Source organism: Prorops nasuta, unplaced genomic scaffold (assembly GCF_024137725.1).
Source record: "Prorops nasuta isolate Cenicafe-Biocafe unplaced genomic scaffold, Cenicafe_Pnas_1.2 PNAS00018, whole genome shotgun sequence".
Classification (NCBI taxonomy): Eukaryota; Metazoa; Arthropoda; class Insecta; order Hymenoptera; family Bethylidae; genus Prorops; species Prorops nasuta.
Genome location: NW_027116815.1, coordinates 960,063 through 981,641, shown reverse-complemented (window position 1 = coordinate 981,641; position 21,579 = coordinate 960,063). Strand labels below are relative to the sequence as shown.

Below are 21,579 nucleotides of genomic sequence, written 5' to 3'. Positions count from 1 at the left end.
CTTGGTCTAGAGACGTACAGGCTCGTTAAAGCGCGCGGAAAGTGAAGAGAAAAAGGAGGCGAAGGAGGAGGAAGAGGAATTGCAAAAGCTAGGGGGGTCTGGAATGATCGTTTGATCTTGAATTGCGTTCCGCTATTACGCAAATAAACGATGACGCTACAGTTGTTGACATTTCTGGCGAAAGGCTGACATCCCGAAGAAGAGTCAATTAATTTTACGAAACTCGACGATAAATTAGCAGCCTCCTTCCCCTCGTAATTCTATTCACATAAATATACAATTCTAGCACCTATCATCCGAAACGAGCGCAGCGTCCATTTTGGAGGCGATTATGCAAAGCAAAATGGCTACTTGAATCGCTACTTTATTTTCGTGTAATTTCTCGCCTCGCGTGTCTCTTACACCATTCAAAAATTCCTCTACCACTACGCGCTCGCTAGAGTTAATCGAGAACACAAATTTTTCAGTAGTAATGTTTTCAAATTTCGATATAATATTCCTATTTCCAAAAGGCGGCTGCTCACGAGTCCGACATAAGCTCATTTCGGATGTAGTTGTAGGATTTTCGGTAGAAATCAATCCCTATCGGTGTTGGATCTTTCGATTTTGGGATTGTTGGGTCGCCACTGGCGAACTCTCGAATAGCCTCGGTAAATTTCACGCTGCAAATTATCTCGGCTTGCTTTTCTTGCAATTACGCGGTTTACCTCTGCCTCGTGACTACTCTCCCCCCTCACTGCTGACGCCTTTTTATCTTCAACAGCACCGTGCTGCTGACTCTCGTCCACTTTTCCCGCGCTGGAATCCACGGGAACCTCCGGGGATTTTTCAGTCAGCCAGTTGGATGACTTTATGTAATGATCTGGTCTACTTCCGGTATAGCCGTTTCCGCTATTGCCCATAGAGAGCCCGCTGATTAGTCTCGAAAAGTTTGGATGATACAGGAATCGATAGTCTCGGTTCCCTTTCGGTCCCATTTCATAAATATCCGAAGACACCGGAACAGCCTGACTAAGCTTCACCACGGATTTGCTCAATTTTCCCAAATTTTCTTCCTTACCCTTCCCCTTCTCTATCTTCAAATCTTCGCCATTCGTTCCTTTTAAACTCGTTTCTTGGCTCGAGGATGAACTTGCATCCGGAGATTCCACATTATTCTCCACTTTCACATCTTTTTCACGAAGCTCGCTTTCTACGTTAGTCAATTTTTCTCCCGTTGCAAGGTTGGGGGGAGATCGCAGACTCGAATTCTCTTCTCCCTCCGATGATCGATGACTGACCGGAATCACTCCATCATCCCTGATCTTTGTATTAACTTCTTTCACTGCAGCTAAAACCAAGTCGTTCACTATGTTTGTCTTTCTCACGTTGTCCAAATTTTCATTATCGTTCTCGAAGGATTCTTCATGATTTTTGAAAGTTTTATCAATATTAATTTCATATGGATTAGTTTCAATCGGGACACTGAATTTTGTAATTGGAGTAGGGAATTCTTGCAAATTTTTCGTTTCCATCTGAGTTTTCTGGGCAAATTTCAGGATTTCACTTTTGATCGGTAGGTCGTCATTAAAATTGGTTCGTTCGTTTCTAGTGGTTTTCCCGTTTGTCTTTTGGTTTGTTTCTTGATTGGTTATTTCAGTAGATAATTTTTGCTTTGCTTCCAGATTATTCGGTTTCGCATTAGATTCTTTGGCATCATTTACTATTCCTAGACTTCCATTTTTGCTGTCCTCGTTTGGATTTTCTCTATGTGGAGAAATTAGATCATTTCCATCCTCTCTTATGTCCGTGATGTAATCACTCGAAGACATAGCATTTGGTAAATTATCATTACTCAACTCAGTGGCTTCTGTACTTTTATCTTCTTTAGACTCCTCATTATCATCCTTTGCTAATGGATGATTATCTGCATCTTTTTTCGTTTCATTGTTTTTCTCTTCAACTATTTTAACTCCTTTATTTTCATCATTAATTGACAACGTTTGCTCTTCCCTCTTTTCACCTGTAAGCTCATCTTTCATTTCGTTGTCTCGCTCTATGTCAGACGCAGATTTAACATTAGTCCCAATCAAACCACTAGCTCCTTCAACTTTCAATGCCGAATTTTCATCCTCTTCATCCGTAGTTTTCTCTAATCCTTGTAATCCATCGATCGGTGATGTTTCTGTAATTACGTCATGATCATTTTTCTTATTCCCTTCATGAGATGTTTTGCTCTTAGCATGATGAGAATTTTCCAGGCGGGTTACCTGATAATCTACTCCTCCTATATTAACTATAAATATTTCGGGAACAAATGTAATGGGAAAATTTTCCTTAATTTTTCCTAATGGAAGAGCTTCTTCCTCTTTTTTATTCTCAAGTATCTCACTAGAATACATCTCTTTCGGACCGTCCGTAATATTTTCATCACTAACAGAGTTCTCTAGTCTTACGGTAGAATCTTCGGGTTTGTCCGTAGAGTCTTCCAAATTTTCGGGATCAGGTTGAAGCGTGCTGGAAAATTCGTACTCGGAATCTTCATTCCTTTCTTCTCTGGATGTACTACTCTCAACTTGATCTTCGGATACTTCGGATATACTGCTGACTTCAGTCGTCGAAGCATCAGAATCGTGATTAGTAGAGTTAACTTTCATGTTTACATTCTCTGAATTAGCTGTTTCATGAAGATCTTTATCCTCGGACGATTGAGTCATTACTACTACCGAGTGAAAATCGGCAGGCTCGTGTACAGGGAGATCAGGATCAACGAAAACAATGTTTGGTTCTTGGGGAAAACTAAAAGTATTCGTGAAGTTTTCCGATGTTTTCATATTGGAATCATGGAAATTCTCTTCCTTCTGTGGTAATCTAATATTTTCCGGATTCTGCGTTGTCAAACTCACTGGACTTTGGATCTTGACATCCTCCCTCTTTTCCTCATTTCCAGGTTTAAGTACAGGAATTTCGTGTTGCTCGGGAACAGCTGGTGGTCCGAAACTTGGTTGGAATCCGCTCTCCACTTCGGTTTCAGCAGGTACCTTTGAAAATCATTCATCATTTGTCATTCGAGAAAATAGAAAAGAAAAACAATTTTTCTTTGAAAATAAATTATTACTGATCTGTTATACTTTGTAAATGCGGAAACTAATTTTGAAGAACTAACCTTGGCGGTCGAGTGGGGTCTATTCGGTTTGGGTGAATAAACGCTGAGATTCTGGGCAGGAATGCGGGGTTCCACGGTAGGCTGAGCTTCCTCGTTTCTGTTAAATCCAAAGATGGAGCTGAAGAGAGAGGATTTTGCGGATTTGTGACTTTTGAATTTCTCCACGATTGATTCGAAAAATCCTGGTGCCTCCGTAGTGGGTTTCTCGGTTTCTGGTGGAAAGAATGGTGGATTTGTTGGGATTGGTTTCGGATGGATTGGATGATGATGATGATGTGAATTGTGTGAAAATGGGGAATATTCTTCGTGATATTTGTATTGAGGTTCTGGCAGGAAATAGGCTAATCCTCCAAGGTCATCAAGGAAACTTAAATCTTTAGGTGCCAAATGGTCTTCATCGATTGGACGTGAACCTTCATCTGCGGTTTCTCCCAGATTCTGTGTTCTCTCAGCATTTTGCATTCCTTCCATCTGTGAAAAATTACCAAATTCCATATAATTAATAAACTAGACGAAGAGAAATATTAGCTAATAATAATCGATAAAGCTTCTAAATTAATCAAACGAAAAGAATGATTTAGTATTAATTAAAATATTTGATTACAAATAGGGTAAGTATTGATGAATTGAATTAGTTCATCTAATTAAAAAACATTTAAGATTAAATTAAGATTGTAATTACTGCTTCGATAAGATAAAGATGGAATTCTATTTTTAGCAGAGAATGATTTTCCTAATAACAGCTGAATAATTATTTTCGTGTAGACGATATAATGAGATGGAAACTCTCACCTGAGAATGGATGGTCGATGAGTCTGCATTTTTACTCGGAGAAAATTCAACGGGTCTGACGTTGATCCCATGGTACTTGTGGATTTTCCAGGTAGGATTTTTCTCGACCCTAGTTCTGTCCAAAACATTAGTTCCATCTCCCACAAACAAATTCGCTCCAGGTTTGATCGGAGATGTACTAGGGGCATCCGTGGATGATCTGAAGAATGGCCAGATACTTCTTGACAATCTTTTACTATTTGACGATTTTTCCACGATTACCGTTGCGCAGCAATTTTGCAGAATTCCTATTGCCAGCAACAACAGTGTTGCTTCCTGCAATATAACGAAATTATAGGAGAAACGATAAAAAAAATAAACTATCTAAGATAATGAGAGAATAGAAGCTGGAATTTTCGGTTAGCTCTTCGGCATGTGAAAATTCCATTAGGATATTCCGGCTATTAAGTTTTCAACTGAACGATTGATTTTTCGTTCGAAGCATATTAAGCGTGCTTTTAATATAATTATGGAGGGAAAGCTATCTATGCCAGCTGCAAGCAGGTACAATTGGCAAGACGAATGAAAAATCACGAGGTTTGCGAATGAGGGACGACCAATGAGTTTTTAATGTCCGCTGTAATTACTTTCTTATCCGGTTCATATTATGCGATAGCGTTGCTTTGAAATTAATAGAACCGTTTGGTTGGGTTTTTCGTATTGTTCAAGATTAAAATCAACTCGGCGTTATTTTTTTGTTGGAAAAACCGTGTGTTGGGTGCAATGCAGAGTGAATGAAGCGAGTGAAATATTATATTTTTGTAGTACTGTTAAACTGGAGAGAGTGTGATAAACCGGTTCACCGTTCCACGCTGCATATCTTTTCTTTAAATGCAATTAAGGAATTTTCTTGGCAAGCGTGAGTCGTCAATTTTCCTTACGTAACAGAAACTTAATATGCGAATCCTCGAATCTTATATCAAACAGACCCAGTTTCAACGCTGTGGAAAACTCGCGATACGAGTGGCTCATCATGAGTGATACGTGAAAACTGAAAAAAAAATTGTTCATCGAAAAAGGTAAAAATAAGCAAGGGTCAATAATTAGATTCGTGTTGTGTAAATAACGCGGATAAATATTATGTTTTTAAAGGAATCCAATTTCAACTTAACGACAATCGTAATTTACGTTTCGCTATGAAGAAAATGATGTTGAGCTTCGGCCATTGTGGCAAATCCTGTTTTCTATATGCCGCTCCTCAGAGTGATGAGCGAAGATCAAACGAAGAAAAAACTGTTGAAGATGTTAATCCAACTATGCCAACAACCTCAGTGGCAGAAACAGTCTTGATTAACAAATTTTACTTTCTAATTGATAAACGGTGGATGTTATACATGTATAATCATTTTACTACAAAGTACCAAGTAGTGATGATTATTATCAAGAGACTCGATGAGATTTTCTTCCTTTAGAAATTTCTCGTTTAAATTACCACGTTGATTCGTTAATTTATGTAATAATGGTCTTAAACAATCTTTGCTTAAATCAATTTCTTAGATTTTGTGTCGAATATTTCTTTATTGATCGATTTTTTTATTTAATATATCGAAGAGTCTAAATATATATGGATTTCTAAACTATTTTTGGCGAATGTATATAAAAATATAAATTACCACGTATTCCAGGTTGGTTCGTTAATTTACGTAGTAATGGTCTTGAGGAATCTTCATTCAGATCAATTTCCTAAATTTTGTTGTATCGATCTTGTTTGATCAATTTTTTTAATTTACCTAAGAGTCTAAATATAGATTTCTAAGCTATTTTTAGCGAACGTGTATAAAAAAAATTGTAATTGCTGTTCGATGAGAACTGCTGTATTATAGGATTTTCCAAATCAACAGCTGTTCGAGAAGAGTGATGATTAAGGGGAATGATATTGCGATTATTTTTAAGCGGTATTGCTTGAATGGCGTAATTCTAGACTGCTGAGGATCCTGTGGCTTCGGGAAGTCAATCTTCTCCATTTAACACTAGCGAGAGACTAGCGTGAAAGCCATTTGCCAATGGGGGTAATTTACGATACGGCGTGGTCGGCTAAATTTCAAAATTAGTCTCTGAATGAGAATTGGTACGGGTGTCAACCACAAAAGAAAAAATCGCAAGAATTATATATACATGTATATATATCTGCAATTATATATACGTGCCACCCGCAAAAATTAGCAAACTCATAACGAATTCCGCGAGTCTTCCATAAATTCCGACCGATGCAATAATTTCATCCTCGCCAAAAATTCGTCGCTTCTCTCGTTAAATTGACAAAAACGCCTTTTTTTAGGAAAGGAAAAAAAATCCGAATTTTTTGTTGAAATTATCGTGAAACTACGAGAAAGTAGGTTAATTGTAAAATAATTGTAATCGATAATTTGCTATTTTTTGGAGCTATTATTGAATGCGATTAGCAATAACGCGTGTTCGTTGAAACTCTTTTCGTTAGATTGCTTAATTGGAGGAATTTCGAATTTTTCAAAAATTTTGAAACTTCGTTGGGCCTAAAAAAAAAACAAATAAAATAAAAATTTAAGGATTAACCGTACCTTGCCCAGCATCTCTTTAAAAAAGTGTTATTTTTTCGTGGAAAGAAAAAACTTGCACACACGATTGATTCAAGGAGTCATGAATATTTTTCACTTTTTTGGTATTCAAAGAAACATGGAAAAAAAGCAAAGGAAAATAGTGCGTAGGTTTCGGCTTTCCCGCGTGAACTGGCAGTTTTCACTCGCTGACGCCCTTAAATAGCCTAAAATTCGGGAAAATCACTGGAAAAATTTGACCGTTAGCCGAATTCTTCCTTTAATTGCTTTTCAGTCAAAGATTGTTTCCCTTGCGGCTTTCCGAAGGGATTCCACCAAATGCTCATAGAATTTCTTGCACTTTCATCCTTGTTGTATATATATATAAGATTTTTCCTTTGTCATATTATCATATATTTTTTTAATTTTTTAAAACGTGGAGGTTAGCGGCATAAAAATCCTAAAAACATTCCAAGAATACCCAGACCTCCTGTTATGCATACATACAATGTCCTTTGGATATCGCGCATTATAGATAATTCGTAAGCTATGAAATTTTCAAGGTCAAACATCGCGAACAATGATTCAATAAGAAAACGAGATCTTGCACGGTGCGAATTCATGACCCTCTTGCACTCTCGGAAATGGGTTTGAGAGGAAAGCGGCAGTTTGAAAGTGACAAATTCAAAATGAAATTGTGGCCAAGTAGAACGAGACGTCACCGAAGAAGAATTTTTTCCTACCAATTGCAATGATCGAGATTCGCTTTAATATTATTCGTCGCTTTCGCAAGCAATCCTATTAAATCGACTATAACATTTCGCAATATTACGACTCGTATCTTCGTATTTTATTTTTTCAATTTTCCTATTTTTCCATTTCATAGTTTTTTAATGTATAATAATAATAATAACAAGTTTCAAACGCCACGAGCAAACGGACTGTGCACCTGTCGAACGTCGAAGAATCTTTTACGAGTTGACCAAAGATAAAATAAAAAGCGAATTAACTGGGAAAATTCCTCGTGAATTGCACAAGAATTTCGGGCCCGAAATTTGAAGAGAGTTTGCCCGGCTATTGGGACTTTCACCTCCTCGGACTTAAATAAAGGGGCCGCTGCCAATTTGATCGAGATAAAAAATGTCCTGCCGTATTATGACGAAAGATCATTCAAGATTCGAAAGCGAGACAATTCGCTTCTTTTCTCATTGTATCAATGATCCATGGATCTGTCGATAATCAAGATCCCTGCATTGCCAATTGTATCATCGTGTCTGCTTTACTACCCGTCGGCCATTTTGGAAATTAACTTCCATATTTCTTCGCCAGGTGTCCGCTCTCTCTTCGGTCAAAGTGCTCTATATTGTTAACTTAATACAATTTTTAAATTGAAATTTTAAAAATAGCAGTTTTAACTGATTTAATCGTTCATCGAAGAATCTGCAGAAAGAATTTTGTTATTAAAGTTTAAGAGGAAGAAAGGATATTTTTATTATGTGCCTATATATAGAGCATAATAAATATTTTGTATAACATTTATGGCTGAATTTTAAGAGGTTTCGTTTGCAAGAGAAGGATAAGAAAATATGTAATATATATAGACAAAAATTGAGTAAAAGGTAAAATCGAGCTGTTGTATTGGTTCGTTGCGAGTGTTAATCGTGTTAGAACGTGCTGGATGACCTTTGGGATGACCCGTGCTTTCACCCGGTAGCGTCTTCTAGTTTTCTTTTTTCTTTCCCCAAAGCTTTACTTCAGTTCAATAATATTTTGTCGTCTCCTTTGTCTATTTCCTTTTTCTCTATATTAGCATCTTCACATTTTCCTATCCTGGTTTCACAATATTTTCGAGGACGCGTCCTTCCAAGTGACGTAATATATACCAAAAGACCATACAAGAATTCCAAACTGCATCGAGTAATTTTCTTTCGGGCTCAACGAGATATAACGGATCTCTCCTTTCATTTTCTTCCCCTCCCACCCTTTTAAATTTCCGAATCCTCCACTGAGGTAAGGGAAAGAAAAGGTAAGGAGGAAAACCACATTTTTGCTGGGTGTCAACGAAAGAGAAAAAGAAGAGAAACTTTCAATTTCTCTAACGGGTCTCGACTTCATTTTTAACGCCCCCTCTCGTATATACAAGGTGTTTATTTCAATTAGGACAAGAGTCTTTTTATAATAATGCAAATTTTCCTCTGTAGCTGTACTATTATGTTAAGAATAGAAGTCTTATCAAAAATTTTTCATAATTTCAGTACTTTCCACTTGTATCTTTATCTCTACTATGATACTCCTGACATTTCAATATATCATCTAACTTTTTTAGCAATTAATATCATTTTTATATTTCTTAAATCATTCACATGCAGTAGTACTTGAATTTGTAAACATTCAATTATTACGTAATATCATAATATCACTTACAACTTCTATTCTTGACGCTACAGTACAGTGAACGTAAATTTTTTCTTAATATTTTTTGTAGATGTAAATCGAAAGAACGTTCTAAAAAACTTCGCGAAAAATATCAATATCCCTTATAGTTTCGCAGAGAGACAATGAATTTTAGCATCCATCTCACGTGCGATTTAAAACAAACACTGTATATAACATGCCAAATCTTCCGAATAGAATTTAAGCTAGATTTTTGGATTTCTTTGAAAGCCACGCAATTCAATTAGTCAGGAACGCGATGCATGAATCCCTTCCTCTAGATTTATTACGTGCTATTGCACAATCGACTAAGAGTCTTCTGCTCTACTCCGCGGTAATTACAAACGCTTAATGAAGCCTAAGAAAGTAAATTACTTAATATAAAGTACCGAGGAATCGAGACAATTATCGTTACCCCACGCGATACATACGTGGTCGGGAGATAATCGCGTCCTAATTATCCTTAAGTTAATTACAAATGACACCTACACAAGACCTTTTCGCAATATTTTTTTGGCTTACGCAGCGTCGCGAGAAATTATTAAGAGCCACGTGTTAATATATGTATAAATATATATTCTACCCAAACCGAGTAGACTCGTAAACTGGACAAATTCAAGTTGATCCAGTTTTTAAAATTAATAAATTCTGTTACAGTCTGGCTTCTAGATGAACGATACGAAAAAAATAATGAAACTGGCGGGAATCTTCGATTCTTCGTCACACTTCCGGTCCTGCGAGATAACGATCGATCATCTGTGATCGTCGGGCTTTCACGGTCCTTATCACGATCGAGTTTAGTCGCAGAGCGGAACGGGGGCGTTCCGGTTTTTGAAGGAGGTCGCCTGGTGACCTTTCGAAAGTGTTTTTTCCTTTTTTTCGTGTTCTCTGGTCTCCCGCCACGAGTAAAAAAAGAGACGCGCATCCCGTGAAAGTTGCCTCCTGGCTACCATGCGACGTCCCCACCTGTCTTGCGAATCATCCTTTGAACGACGGTTGTCCTTTTTGAACATCGCGAGCCCTTAAATGCTTTGACCAGATATTCAAAATTCCTTTACCTTTTAATCGCCTTCTTTTTTTGGAAAATAAATACTACTATTTTTATTCAGATTTTGTCTGTATTCATCGTGGAAAAATGGTGGATTGAATATATGATTTTTAAACTTTTAGAAACTGTATGATATTATTAGTTTGTATTTATTTATAAAAAATTGACTTTATCAGGAAAAATTCTATATAAAATCATAGACTCGTGCAGTTCATTATAGTGTAACTTATTGATTTTTAATGATTTGTAGCGTTTTTAACAATCACTTAATTTTTCGTACTAAAAAATGTATTATCATTTATGAGATCCTTTGAATTTTTCTTTAACAAGATCCAAAGTTTAAAGTATCAATTTTTCACTTGGTACAGCAATCCTCTTTATTGTATTGATATACGGTCACCTTGCAACTTTCCACTTCCGGTCAAACACTGCTTTTTTAATTACGCTTTTCTCCATTTGAAAAACTGCGAGAATTTTAAAAATATGGCGAATAATTGTTTGATTAAAATTCGATTGAGGATGAGCTGGATGTTAAAAAGAGTGTGTGCCACTTACACGAATACTTGCACGAATTTCTACCGACATTGGAGAAGCTTCGAGAAAGAGAGAAATAATGGAGAGAGAGAGAGAGAGAGAAAGAGCGAGAGAGAGAGAGAGAGAGAGAGAGATGAAATAACGACTACTCTTTTCAACTTTGATCGGTAGCTGTTTAAGAACAGTGAAAGTTACATCGTTCAGACTCCTCTCCGTTTTCATCTCTGGTCATTTTTCCAATTCCTTATTCTTTAATCGTCCAATCTCTCTTTTTATCCATTTCATCTTCACGCCCCCTCCCTTTCTCTTCCCTCACAGAAACGCTTCCTCAGAATCTCAACTGTGATCAATCTACTCGAAAAATTTCTCTCTCGAGAGTTTCTCCTGAAAAATCCTCCTAAATATCGAAGAACACCGATGAATCTTGATTAAATCGTGACATAAAAAACATTTCGAATTCGAAGACGAGACACGTGATAGGATAGAGAAACTATGATTCCTCGGGGAGAGGGACAAAGCGTGATAATTCGGGAGGGTGGAAAATGATTGAATTGAGTTTTATGTAAAAATACATAAAAAAAGCTTTATTTCGCCACCGTTTTCTTGCAAAAAATAAGTAAAAAAAGTACTCCGCTTCATAGTCGTCATCATCATCATCGTTGTAATCTCCAAGGTCATCGCGGTCTTGGCGATAATCATCATCGTCATCGTCTCGATCGTCATCACAGCGAGAAACTGGGTCTCGCACATCGCAAAATTATAATACAGTGATTGGATATGATGGGCATCGTCGATTGTTATGTTACAAGTGTGTGGGAGTTGTGTGCTTGTGTGTTGGTGATTCGGGGGAGGTTGGGCCGGGCTTGGGGTGAATTGACTAGTAGGGCCCGGAACCGCCACTGGGTGGTCCGTAATTCGAGCTGGGTCCGGTGCCTCCTCCAATTCCACCCCCGATTCCGCCGCCGCCACCTCCGATTCCGTCACCGATTCCTCCTCCAATTCCGCCACCGATTCCTCCTCCGATTCCTCCTCCGATTCCACCTCCGATTCCTCCGCCACCTCCGCCCGAAGCGTCCTTCTGCAATTAAAAAAAAACTCGCATTAATACTCGAACAGAGAAATCATAATTAGAAAAGGACAATGAATAGAGAAAACGTATAAACGTAATTATAATGATCTAAATTCTAAGGAAAAACATCGCAGAAATGCGTAAAGAAAGATATGACTAGTGAGCCGGAAGGAAATCAGTATTTCTTCGTTTGATTAAAATTAATTAAAGTTCACTGCATAGAAAACTGTTCCGTGTACTAAAACCGGAAGTAAGTAGACGAGATAAATGAGGAAAAGGATATAACTGTATAATTGCGTTTATGGATTAATATATCGGTTAAGAAATCACGATAAATCGGTAATTGGCTAATTCTGAAATAGTCAGTAATGTAATTAATGGATGTAGTAATCACACAATCGGTCCTATAGCATATTCCGTGATAAATATACACGGTTGATTCGGATCAATTACGCATAATACTGGGTCCTAACGTGATTCTAGTTTCTAACATAAATAAAAGAAAAGTGTGCAAAATAATTTAAGAATGTATATAGAAAATATTATAGCAATGTTATAATATTAGACATCTACTTTCCTGTTATATTTAATAAGCCATCGAATGCAATAAACAATCCATAAAATAACGGGCAATAAAATTTTTCGATCCGCGAGAAATCTGAATCGATCTTACCTGGGTCTTGTACTTGATGAAGTAGACTTCTGGTTTGCTAGGTTGAGTAGGAGCAATAGTGGGTAGGCTGATTTCAGGTGCGTCTTCTGGTTTCTTTACAAGGACGTAGATCAAGGTCTTCTCCTCGTCTTGCTGAGGAAGGGCAGGGATAATAGGGGCAGTTGGGGTTGGTGGAGTTGGGGCCTTGATGAAGATGATTTTGTAGTGTTTCTGGGCGGGTGCAGATGGGGCAATGGGCCTCACGGGTCTGTCTTCGGGTGCTTCCGGTGGTGGCACATGGACGTAGATGTGTTTCTGAATCAGAGATCCACCTCCGAAGCCACCTCCGAATCCTCCACCGGAGCCGCCTCCGAATCCTCCGCCGGATCCTCCTCCGAATCCTCCACCGGAAATTCCGCTGAATCCGCCTCCACCGAATCCGCCGCCGGAACCACCACCGAAGCCACCACCGAATCCGCCGCCGGAACCACCACCTCCGCCAAATCCTCCACCCGAGCCTCCCCCGAAACCTCCCCCGAGGCCTCCACCGCCTCCTGGTGCACCGTAACTTCCGCTTGGCTGCTGAGGCTGGCTGTAGGAGTAGCCAGCTTCCGGTCGCGCCATTGCCACCGCGGCCAGCGCCACGATCTGAAATTAAAAATATTTTGTATTATATTTTCTAATTCTCTCCGTGTTTTTAATATATTCCTAAACTCTACAACGTAATAAATGTGTGTATAAGAAAACGTTAATTTGTTATATTCAATGGAAATTTTAAATTTCGAGTGACAAATTTTTCTATTAAAATGGTGAAGTATGTATATAGTAGTTATGTATATAACGTCTTCTTCTTGGATATATACGTCAGTGCGTTTCAAATGCGAAACCCTATACAATGTAGCTTCCGGTAGATTCACTGATGGACTTTCCTTGAAGCTTAAAATCGAGCCACGCTTTAAACGTAACTCGATTGATCGATTGTCCTGCAGGTTTTCTCTTTTTGTAACACAAAGATCACTGAACCGGTTTCGAGATCACCAACGAGAACATTGACACCGTTCACAGTCATAATCTAACCCGAATTCTTTTTTTTTGCTTTTTCTTGTTCTCTTTCCTGCAAAAATCTCTACCTCTGTGCCTCATAATCCGTTTGTTTTTCGATATTCTCGTACAAGTCACATTTTCTCTGATTTTTGTCTTTGATACCGTGTGGAGACTCGAGTTTACGAGTCTGAAGATATGGAGAGTGTTGAGAAAAGTCTGGGGAAATGGGGAAAGCTTGGGAATGAAAATAGAGAGATTTACGGAGAGAAGAGAGGAGAGATTCTGTGGGGAATATTTGGGAGAAAGGAGAGTTGTGATCGTGGTGGAGTTTGAAGGACGTTTACTCACCATGAATGCCCTCATGTTTGCTGCTGTTCCTTGATTTGAGGACTGATGCTTCGTGGTTGTCTTGAGGCCCCCTTTTATACGGACCAGCATGGGCCCCACTCGGGGCCCCTCAGACCCATCACCTACGAGATACGACTGAGCTATTGCAAATCTTTCTCTCCCTCTTTCTCCCGGTCAGCTTTTACAACAGTGCGGGACAAACTGTCTCTTCTTCTTCTTCTTCGACACCTCTACATCCTTTGACTTCCCTGCATCAATATTATCTCTCATCTGACTCGACCTCTCGCAGCCAACAACCGATAAGGCCAAACTTCCCTCCTCCACCTTCTTTTCTTCTCTTTTTCTCCACACACAAACCTTTCTATAATATAATATCACTCCTCATTTTATCTCATTAAAATCCATGGGTTTTGCAAGACCCTTTATTTTCTAACGCCTCTATCGCTTAATAGCATTTGTATAGTATAAAAGTTTTTGTTTCTTCTGATTTACGCGAAACCGCTCGATTGCATATGAATAGGAATTTTCTCGGGACTTTCTTTTGTTTTCCACAATTTGTTTGAGCATATCGAATTAATTTTTATTAATTATGGTATAGTTTTTTTCTTATAATCAAGTAAATATTTAACTAGCAACTGTTTTATTAAGCAATTATTTGAATTAACTTTTTTGTACGGTATAAAATTGTAATTAATGAATAATTTTTTAATTATCGCAAAGAAATTCAACTAGTTAATTCCGACATTTTTCTGATAGTTGTCGTGAAGCAGTTTCGACCGCGAGTAAATACAACTTTTCGGCGGGAACTGTATAAAGAAACGTGGGGCCGGATTAAAACATTGTGCAATGAGAAGCGAAAACAGAAAGAATTGGAAGGAAGAGTGACGAGAGAGAAGCAAACAGTACTTTTTCACGTTCAACGAGAATGATTCGACGCCGGACATGCATTTCACCTGGTTCAAGAATCAGATTTCGAGAGTTCGAGTCTCGAATAATAAAATTATTTTTTCTCCACAAGAAATTCACGACACGAAGCTCGTAAACCACCGGGTATGGTCCGTTATTTGTTATAAGAGACTTTTACGAATGACGATGATTCTTTATACAAATCGATACTTCCATTTTTCAGGATCTCTCATTTGCTAAATGACACTAGCCCCCTCCCCCCTTATCCATGTTTTTTTTCTTCGAATATATAAATTCGTTTAAATTCGTCAAATAAATCATGGAAAGAGTTTCGTATAAAGTTAGAGCTACGAGAATATCGATAAAAATAAAATTTCTTCTCGAGAATAATATATGGAAACCAGAAAAAAAACTTGATTCGTTCCGTTGAAGAAAATCGTAATGCAAAATTGAGTCGAATATTGAGAAATTGCGGTGGAAAATGGTTGGATCGATTTTTTGTGGTTTTGCAACAATAAACTTTTAGCCGGATATTATTAGCAGTCTGGACGAGGCAAATATAATTTATAATCCACACAGTGCCGGTTCATCGTACAAATTGCAAGATTTCATACGCCTAAATCATATATGATTATCGTGCATTAACTAATTCCGCACGATTTTCATTTTATGCAAATTATGGTTTAGGGAAATCCACTTAACGTTTAAACAGATTCCGCAGTGGCCGTTACGTTTTCTGTGCCGAGCTTGTAGAACCTTAGGATTGGAGCGTCACGAACATCAGCCAAACACACGCGTATACTTGGAAATGAATTCATTTCGCACGAAACAATGAAATTTCACATAACTTGTATATGTCAAATTCATTAATGCCCTCCCTCCGTTCTCTTCTATTCTACACAAAATACAAAGTATAAACAAATCTATATTTTCAATGGGCTCTCTTGCACAAAAACTAGTGCTGATAACATAAGACATCCGGAGAATATCCCTGGTACATCCTGGGGATGTTCGAAAAATTTTTCCACGTTATCCAAGAATTTCCCACTCGAAGTTGTTTGAGGTTTGCAAAGTTCAAGAGGAACATCTTGGAACGAGCATGGAGCGAGTCAATTCGATAACAACCACTGGTTAACACCTGGTGAAATCTACATAAGGTTATTACCAGGATTTACATAATTTCTATATCATTGTTACCGTCTATAATTGTCATTGTTGTTGTTGAGTTTAGTAGCAGCCATTTCCCCACGCTTATTCAAATCTATATTAATGTAGATGATGTGTACATTTTAGAATCACTGATAAATCCATTACACCGATGAAAGAGAGAGAGAGATTCGTTACAGAGACCGAATAATAACATACATCTCCATACAAAACATCATTAGCATAATAATGGCCGATTTCCATGAATAATACTATCACCGGGCGTACACCGTGAAACTTGAATTAATCTGTCGCATTTTGCGAATATTTTGTTGAGGGGAGGGGAGGGGGGCATTTACGAATACAAATATTACATATTATTCCTCGTTATTATTATTATTATTCAACCTGATTTCTTGTCAAACACGAGACTTGGATGCGGTAACTTGGCAATGTTTTGTTTTTGCTAGAAGAAAGTTGGGAGGTTTAGTGTCAAGGATAGGATTGGGAAGGTATTAATTTGCATCAAGAGCACTATTACGTCGCGCCGATGGGGAAGTTACGTCAGACACGCGGTCATCAGGGCGAATTGGAGCGGCTCGGAAAGAAAAAAGCAACAAAAACACGTGACTCACTCAAGATTCCTCACATCGGAAACTTCCGAGTGCATTGAACCGTTTTTAAACTCTTCTTGAAAACCTTTCCCCTACCCTTTTCTCCTTACCGGTTTCTCAAAACTTCAGAGACTTCGATGCCTGGAGTTCACAGGTTCTCTGGATTCCCTCCACGTGATCATCCAGGGAAACGTGCGTGAATGACTATTTTGGAAAGGATCGATTTAAGTGAACAAAATTTCAGTATCTTGGTCCATTGTTAAAAAAATACTTTATCGTTTTTGTTGGATTACTCAAAATTTGGTCATTTCTTCATCGTTCCATTAAATTTTTTTATCGAAGATCTCTCGTTATGGATCCAAATAGCAACTGATTTATAGAATAAGATAAGCCGTTAATTATTAGAATTGCATAAGAAATAAAGAGAGGTACCAATAAATCACAAGAGAATGGAAAGGACAACGAAGGAAGCTCAAAAATTCATTTATCGCACTCTGGCCTTCCTATAAAAAAGATTTCTTTCCTTATTCATCCAGAATGGCAGCAAATTTACGGAAAAAATATGTCGTTACTTATTAGAATTGCACAAGAAACAAAGAGAGAAGGAGAGACTAATCAACCACAAGAGAATGGAAAAAACAACGAATGAAGCTCGAAAATCCGTTTATCGCATTCTCGCCTCGCATTTTAGACGACTGGAACGCGAGAAATGTCTATAATAACGCACCAGAAAAGTCCCCCGTGAATTCCTAACCTAACTTTTTATGTAAAAAGGCGCGATAAATGTAAATCCGCCATATTGGTGTGAAATTCTTTTCGAATCTAACCAATAAGGATCGTGCGTATTCTTCTGGGTCAACCCGCTGGAAAATGGCTACCAAGTGACGTTGCATAACGTAAAATGCAAGTATCTTTAGTCGCGATATGCCGGAAAAAGCGTGCAAACGCGAGGAGGCTACAGCTTCTTGAAAGGGACACACGTGGATGATGAGAGATAGGGGAGACTCCATTTCTATCGAGTCACCTTTCTTCCTCGCTTATATATATATACATATATATACTCTCGATACACGCGCGAAAACGTTGAAGCATGAATTAAATTTTTGATTGGAAGCAATCGCGCGCACTCGACTCGTTACGCAAAATGCAAATATCCTTAGTCGCGATATGCCGGAAAATGCGTTCAAACGCAAAGAAGGATCTAGCTTCTTGAAAGGGACGCGCGGATGGTGAGAGACAGGGGAGACTCCGTTTCTATCGAGTTACCTTTCTTCCTCGCATGTATATATATGCACATTGTATATGTATGTAACTATATCTACTCTTGATACACGTTGAAATATGAATTAAACTTTTGACTGGAAGCCATCGCACTCGACTCGTTACGTAAAATGGCTGACTTGAATTTTCTAACGAGACGATTGATATTTACAATGTACCCTCGGCTAAACGTCGAGGTTATGCTAAGGAATTGCAAAACCAGCAGAAAAGCCACGGCGTCAATGTTTGTCAAATTCAGAGGCAATTATTTATATGCCCGATGCAAAGAAACCTAAACTGTGATTTTGCAAACGTAAATGTGTAAAATGCATATAAACGTTTACCGAGAATCGTATAGGATAATAGGGAATAATTGTGGAGGAAATGGATCAGACGCCATATTGAATTTGTCGAAAAATCAAATTGAATTTTCAAAATCTCGTTTTTCACAAAGTATTATCTTGGATTTTTGGTGGAAAATCTGAATCGAGTTTAAAAATCTTGCATTTTGTTGATTTTGTATAAATAAGAATAAATATTACAATTTATTTAAAGCAACAATGTTATTTTGAATTTTTCGGAAAACCGCGGTGAGTTTTTAAAATCTCGTGTTTTATTGATTTCATGAAAAAGAACGGATATAGGAATTATTTAAAATAGAGGTATTATTGCGAGATAGATTTTATTACGTAAGAGGCATTACACGTTCACACGCATAAACGGCTGAGCGTGAAATAATGTGCGTCGCCATTAAGCTTTGAGGTTAGGTTCGCTATATGGAAATGGACGGAGGCAAATCGTAAAAGTAATATTTTCCACGTGAATCATTAAAGCGATATACGAATAAGCAACGCCTGGACGAATTTTTCTCGGTACTGACGCAATGCGAACGGAACAAAATCTCAACCGATTTCTGCCCTATTTTCCATAATTGCGATTGTTCTTTTTTGTGCATTGCGAGAACAATCCCGCGAAGACGAGCGGTTCATTATATCTTTTTTTTTACTCGATCCATTAACGCTTGATAGTAATTCGTCCAATCGTAATCGACCGATTTCTCTCATGAGTTTCAATTATAAGCCGATGTTTATAGCGAATTTCGTGCAAAGTTTTATCACCGGAACGCTGGAAATCCTCCACTTCCTGTTTGTTATTTTTTTCGGCTCGTTCTAAATTTTATCAATTTTAACGATTCATAGGTTGCTGTCTTGTATATTTGGTTTTGTTTTTTTTAATTTTTATATTTTATATTTATTATTTATTAAAATTTCTATTTTTTAATCATTATTTCAATAAAGAAGTTCTGGGAAATTTCAGACATTTTTTGCTGATGATTCGCGTCTTGTAAGAATTCTAGCTCTGCGATAAGAAAGCGACTTTAATATGGCGAGGAAAGTGATTTAGTTTATTGTCGCAATTACAGAGCAGGAATGAAGGAAGCAAATTTAAATGAATGACCACTTCTTGCTATCACGCTTACTCGTTAAGGATTCTTATATAGTATATCGTCCTTAAAATATCAAGAGAAATAAAGTATCGAGAAAAATGTTGAAATCAATTTTAAGAAACTGGAGATTGTTAAAACTGATGACAGGGTTTTTCTTGTATTGAGTAAAAAAGAGTAGAAAGAGAATGAAAAATAGATGATATTATTATTATTATTATTACTATATACACAAGTGGTGTGTTCTATATTTGTGGAGTACAATCAGATAAATCTATTATAATGACTCAGATTACCAATGAAAAATGTTGTCTATCATAAAGTGATATTTAAATAAATACTGATGGATGCATTTTATAAAGCTTTGTCACAATATATCAAATAATGAATTACGTTTTTTTTTTTGGGTCAACTTTCATACGAATTATACAAAGAAATTGAAAAGAGTTATCTTGTGCTACTTGATTCAAAATGGACTGATTTAATTTTGTTCGATTGCTCCAGAATTTTGCAAGCAGAATAAATATATTTTTATTTAGCTAAGCAAAAAAATCAGGGGGATATTTGTGATACATATATATATGGTTATTTTTTTCAATTTGTGGACATTCTCTTATGTTGCTGAAACAAGGCGCATAGTGGTTTTCTTATAAATAATTTTGCATAATCGCAAGAATTTTTCAATCGACCATTGGTATTTTTATTTATTTGTATTCATACTCGCTGGTTGATTACGAGATCGTCGTATTCTACCAGAGAAGAATCCACGTTGCCTTTCTGCCCTGCGGCAGCCTCCACCTCGTTGGGACGTCCGGGCTTCACGCGACAAATCCAACCAGAGTTTTCCCATGCATTCACCAATAACCTTACGAGGTAAAGTCATCGTAATTTTTATTCTCGTGTGTCCAAACTGCCTTTTTCTTCTTTAATTAATTGCTCTCTTCTCATCGTCCCATCAACGTCCTCGCTGCTTTGGCTCGATTTAAACACATTGAAAATTAATTACAAAATAACAGATAGTCGTTTAAGTTTAAATCAACCATTTGTTCTGGGAAATAAAACGCTGCTATATTTGCATGTAAATGTTTATAACACCTTTCACGAAAAAATCTATCGTAAAAAATATTGGAGTTTTTATAAATATTCTGTACATAAGAATTTATATAAAAAAATTAATTTCTAGTTATTTATTATTGGTAAACTACATGAAGAAAAATGTTGTAAACAAATAACCGAATTTTGCAATTTACTAAAGCACTGCTGATGCATTTTTAAAAATTGTAACAATTTTTATAAATATTCCTTTTTGCAGTAAAAGGTTTATTCAAATTTTTGAAAATTGCTTGAGTTTTTCTTTGCAAGTGTGTAAAACTGCCTACAATTTCAAAAATTTTATATCGCATTAAGAGTAAGAAAGTTAATTACACAAAATTTCAATCTTTCCTTAAGTTTTTAAACTGTCCTTAATCAGGAAATTCGGTATAGTCTTGAGTCAAGTGGTAAAAGTATCCACAGAACGTTTTGTCTTCTATAATTTTTCATGTTCAATGATTATATTTATCCAATTCGTTGATTTTCAAGCACTGCACAACGAACCCTTCATCTACGTCATTTCCTATACGATATCCTCTTCTTCATTCGTTCAAACAATCGTTCGATCCACGCGCTTTCGCGGTATGTTACACACTCCATTATGACGCACAAATCAACGGAGACACTTACGATAATCGCTAAAGCACCTTTCTCCCAACCAACTTTTCTCTCCACTTATTATTATACAGTGTACAGCTCGACACACCACGTATTTCGTCCTCTTTGATCTTCTCTCGTTATATAGCGTTGCATTATTTCTATATAATATAAACTGAGAAAAAAAATCAATTCGAATTGTCGCTAATCACACATACTCTTGATTTATATCCAAAGTCCACTAAATTCTCCCTGAACGATCCTTAAAGAAATATTGTAACGATGATTTAATAATTTATATGTGAATATAGATACAAATAAAAAATCAATCCAGCACGAAGAATTTATTATTGCATAAAAATAAATATTAATCAGGAAAGCAGGGAGAATTGGATGCAGAAGTGTCGAGGAACAAAATATTCGGTAGAGATAATTTGTGATTGAATATTAATGAGAAAAGGATGAGTCTAGAAAGGTGGAAAGACGAGAAAGTGATTGGATTTGCAGCTGTGAGCACCGAGGGCACCGTCTAATTCGCTGTTTCCACGATTCCTCCTTTCGTCTTGCGTGTGGCCATCGACCTTTCACACGAACATCGGCCAATAACGAAAGTCACCCATCGCGATCTACGAAACTCGCCTGATTTTAAACGGAGCCAGAAGTATCAGCCTTAGACCAAAACCCACTAACACAAGCACAGAAATATTATGTATCTAATATTAATCTAAAAGATGTCTAAACGAATCAAATCAAGAAATCGTTTAGTACTAAGTAAATATTTGATGGAAGCGGTAAATATTGATTAATCTAATCATAATTTATTTGAATTAAAATCATTTAAGAATAATTTAAGAAGACATTGATTAAATTAATCATAATTTATTTGAATTAAAAGCAACTAAG

At 37.1% G+C, this 21,579-nt stretch overlaps 2 protein-coding genes across 2 annotated transcripts; both read right to left on the bottom strand.

Moving 5' to 3' along the window:
• Window positions 1-575: 575 nt before the first annotated feature.
• LOC136780129 (synaptonemal complex protein 1-like) lies at window positions 576-6,525 on the bottom strand. The gene is made up of 4 exons (XM_066738248.1): window positions 6,514-6,525; window positions 3,938-4,252; window positions 3,146-3,616; window positions 576-3,020 (listed from the first exon to the last, which is right to left on the bottom strand). The coding sequence occupies exons 1-4, from the start codon at window positions 6,523-6,525 to the stop codon at window positions 576-578; spliced, it is 3,243 nt and encodes a 1,080-aa protein (XP_066594345.1).
• Window positions 6,526-11,107: 4,582 nt separating this feature from the next.
• TwdlT (TweedleT) lies at window positions 11,108-14,033 on the bottom strand. The gene is made up of 3 exons (XM_066738447.1): window positions 13,618-14,033; window positions 12,247-12,873; window positions 11,108-11,582 (listed from the first exon to the last, which is right to left on the bottom strand). Exons 1-3 carry the CDS (start codon window positions 13,705-13,707, stop codon window positions 11,382-11,384), a joined length of 918 nt encoding a protein of 305 aa, XP_066594544.1. The 5' UTR covers window positions 13,708-14,033; the 3' UTR covers window positions 11,108-11,381.
• Window positions 14,034-21,579: the final 7,546 nt, after the last annotated feature.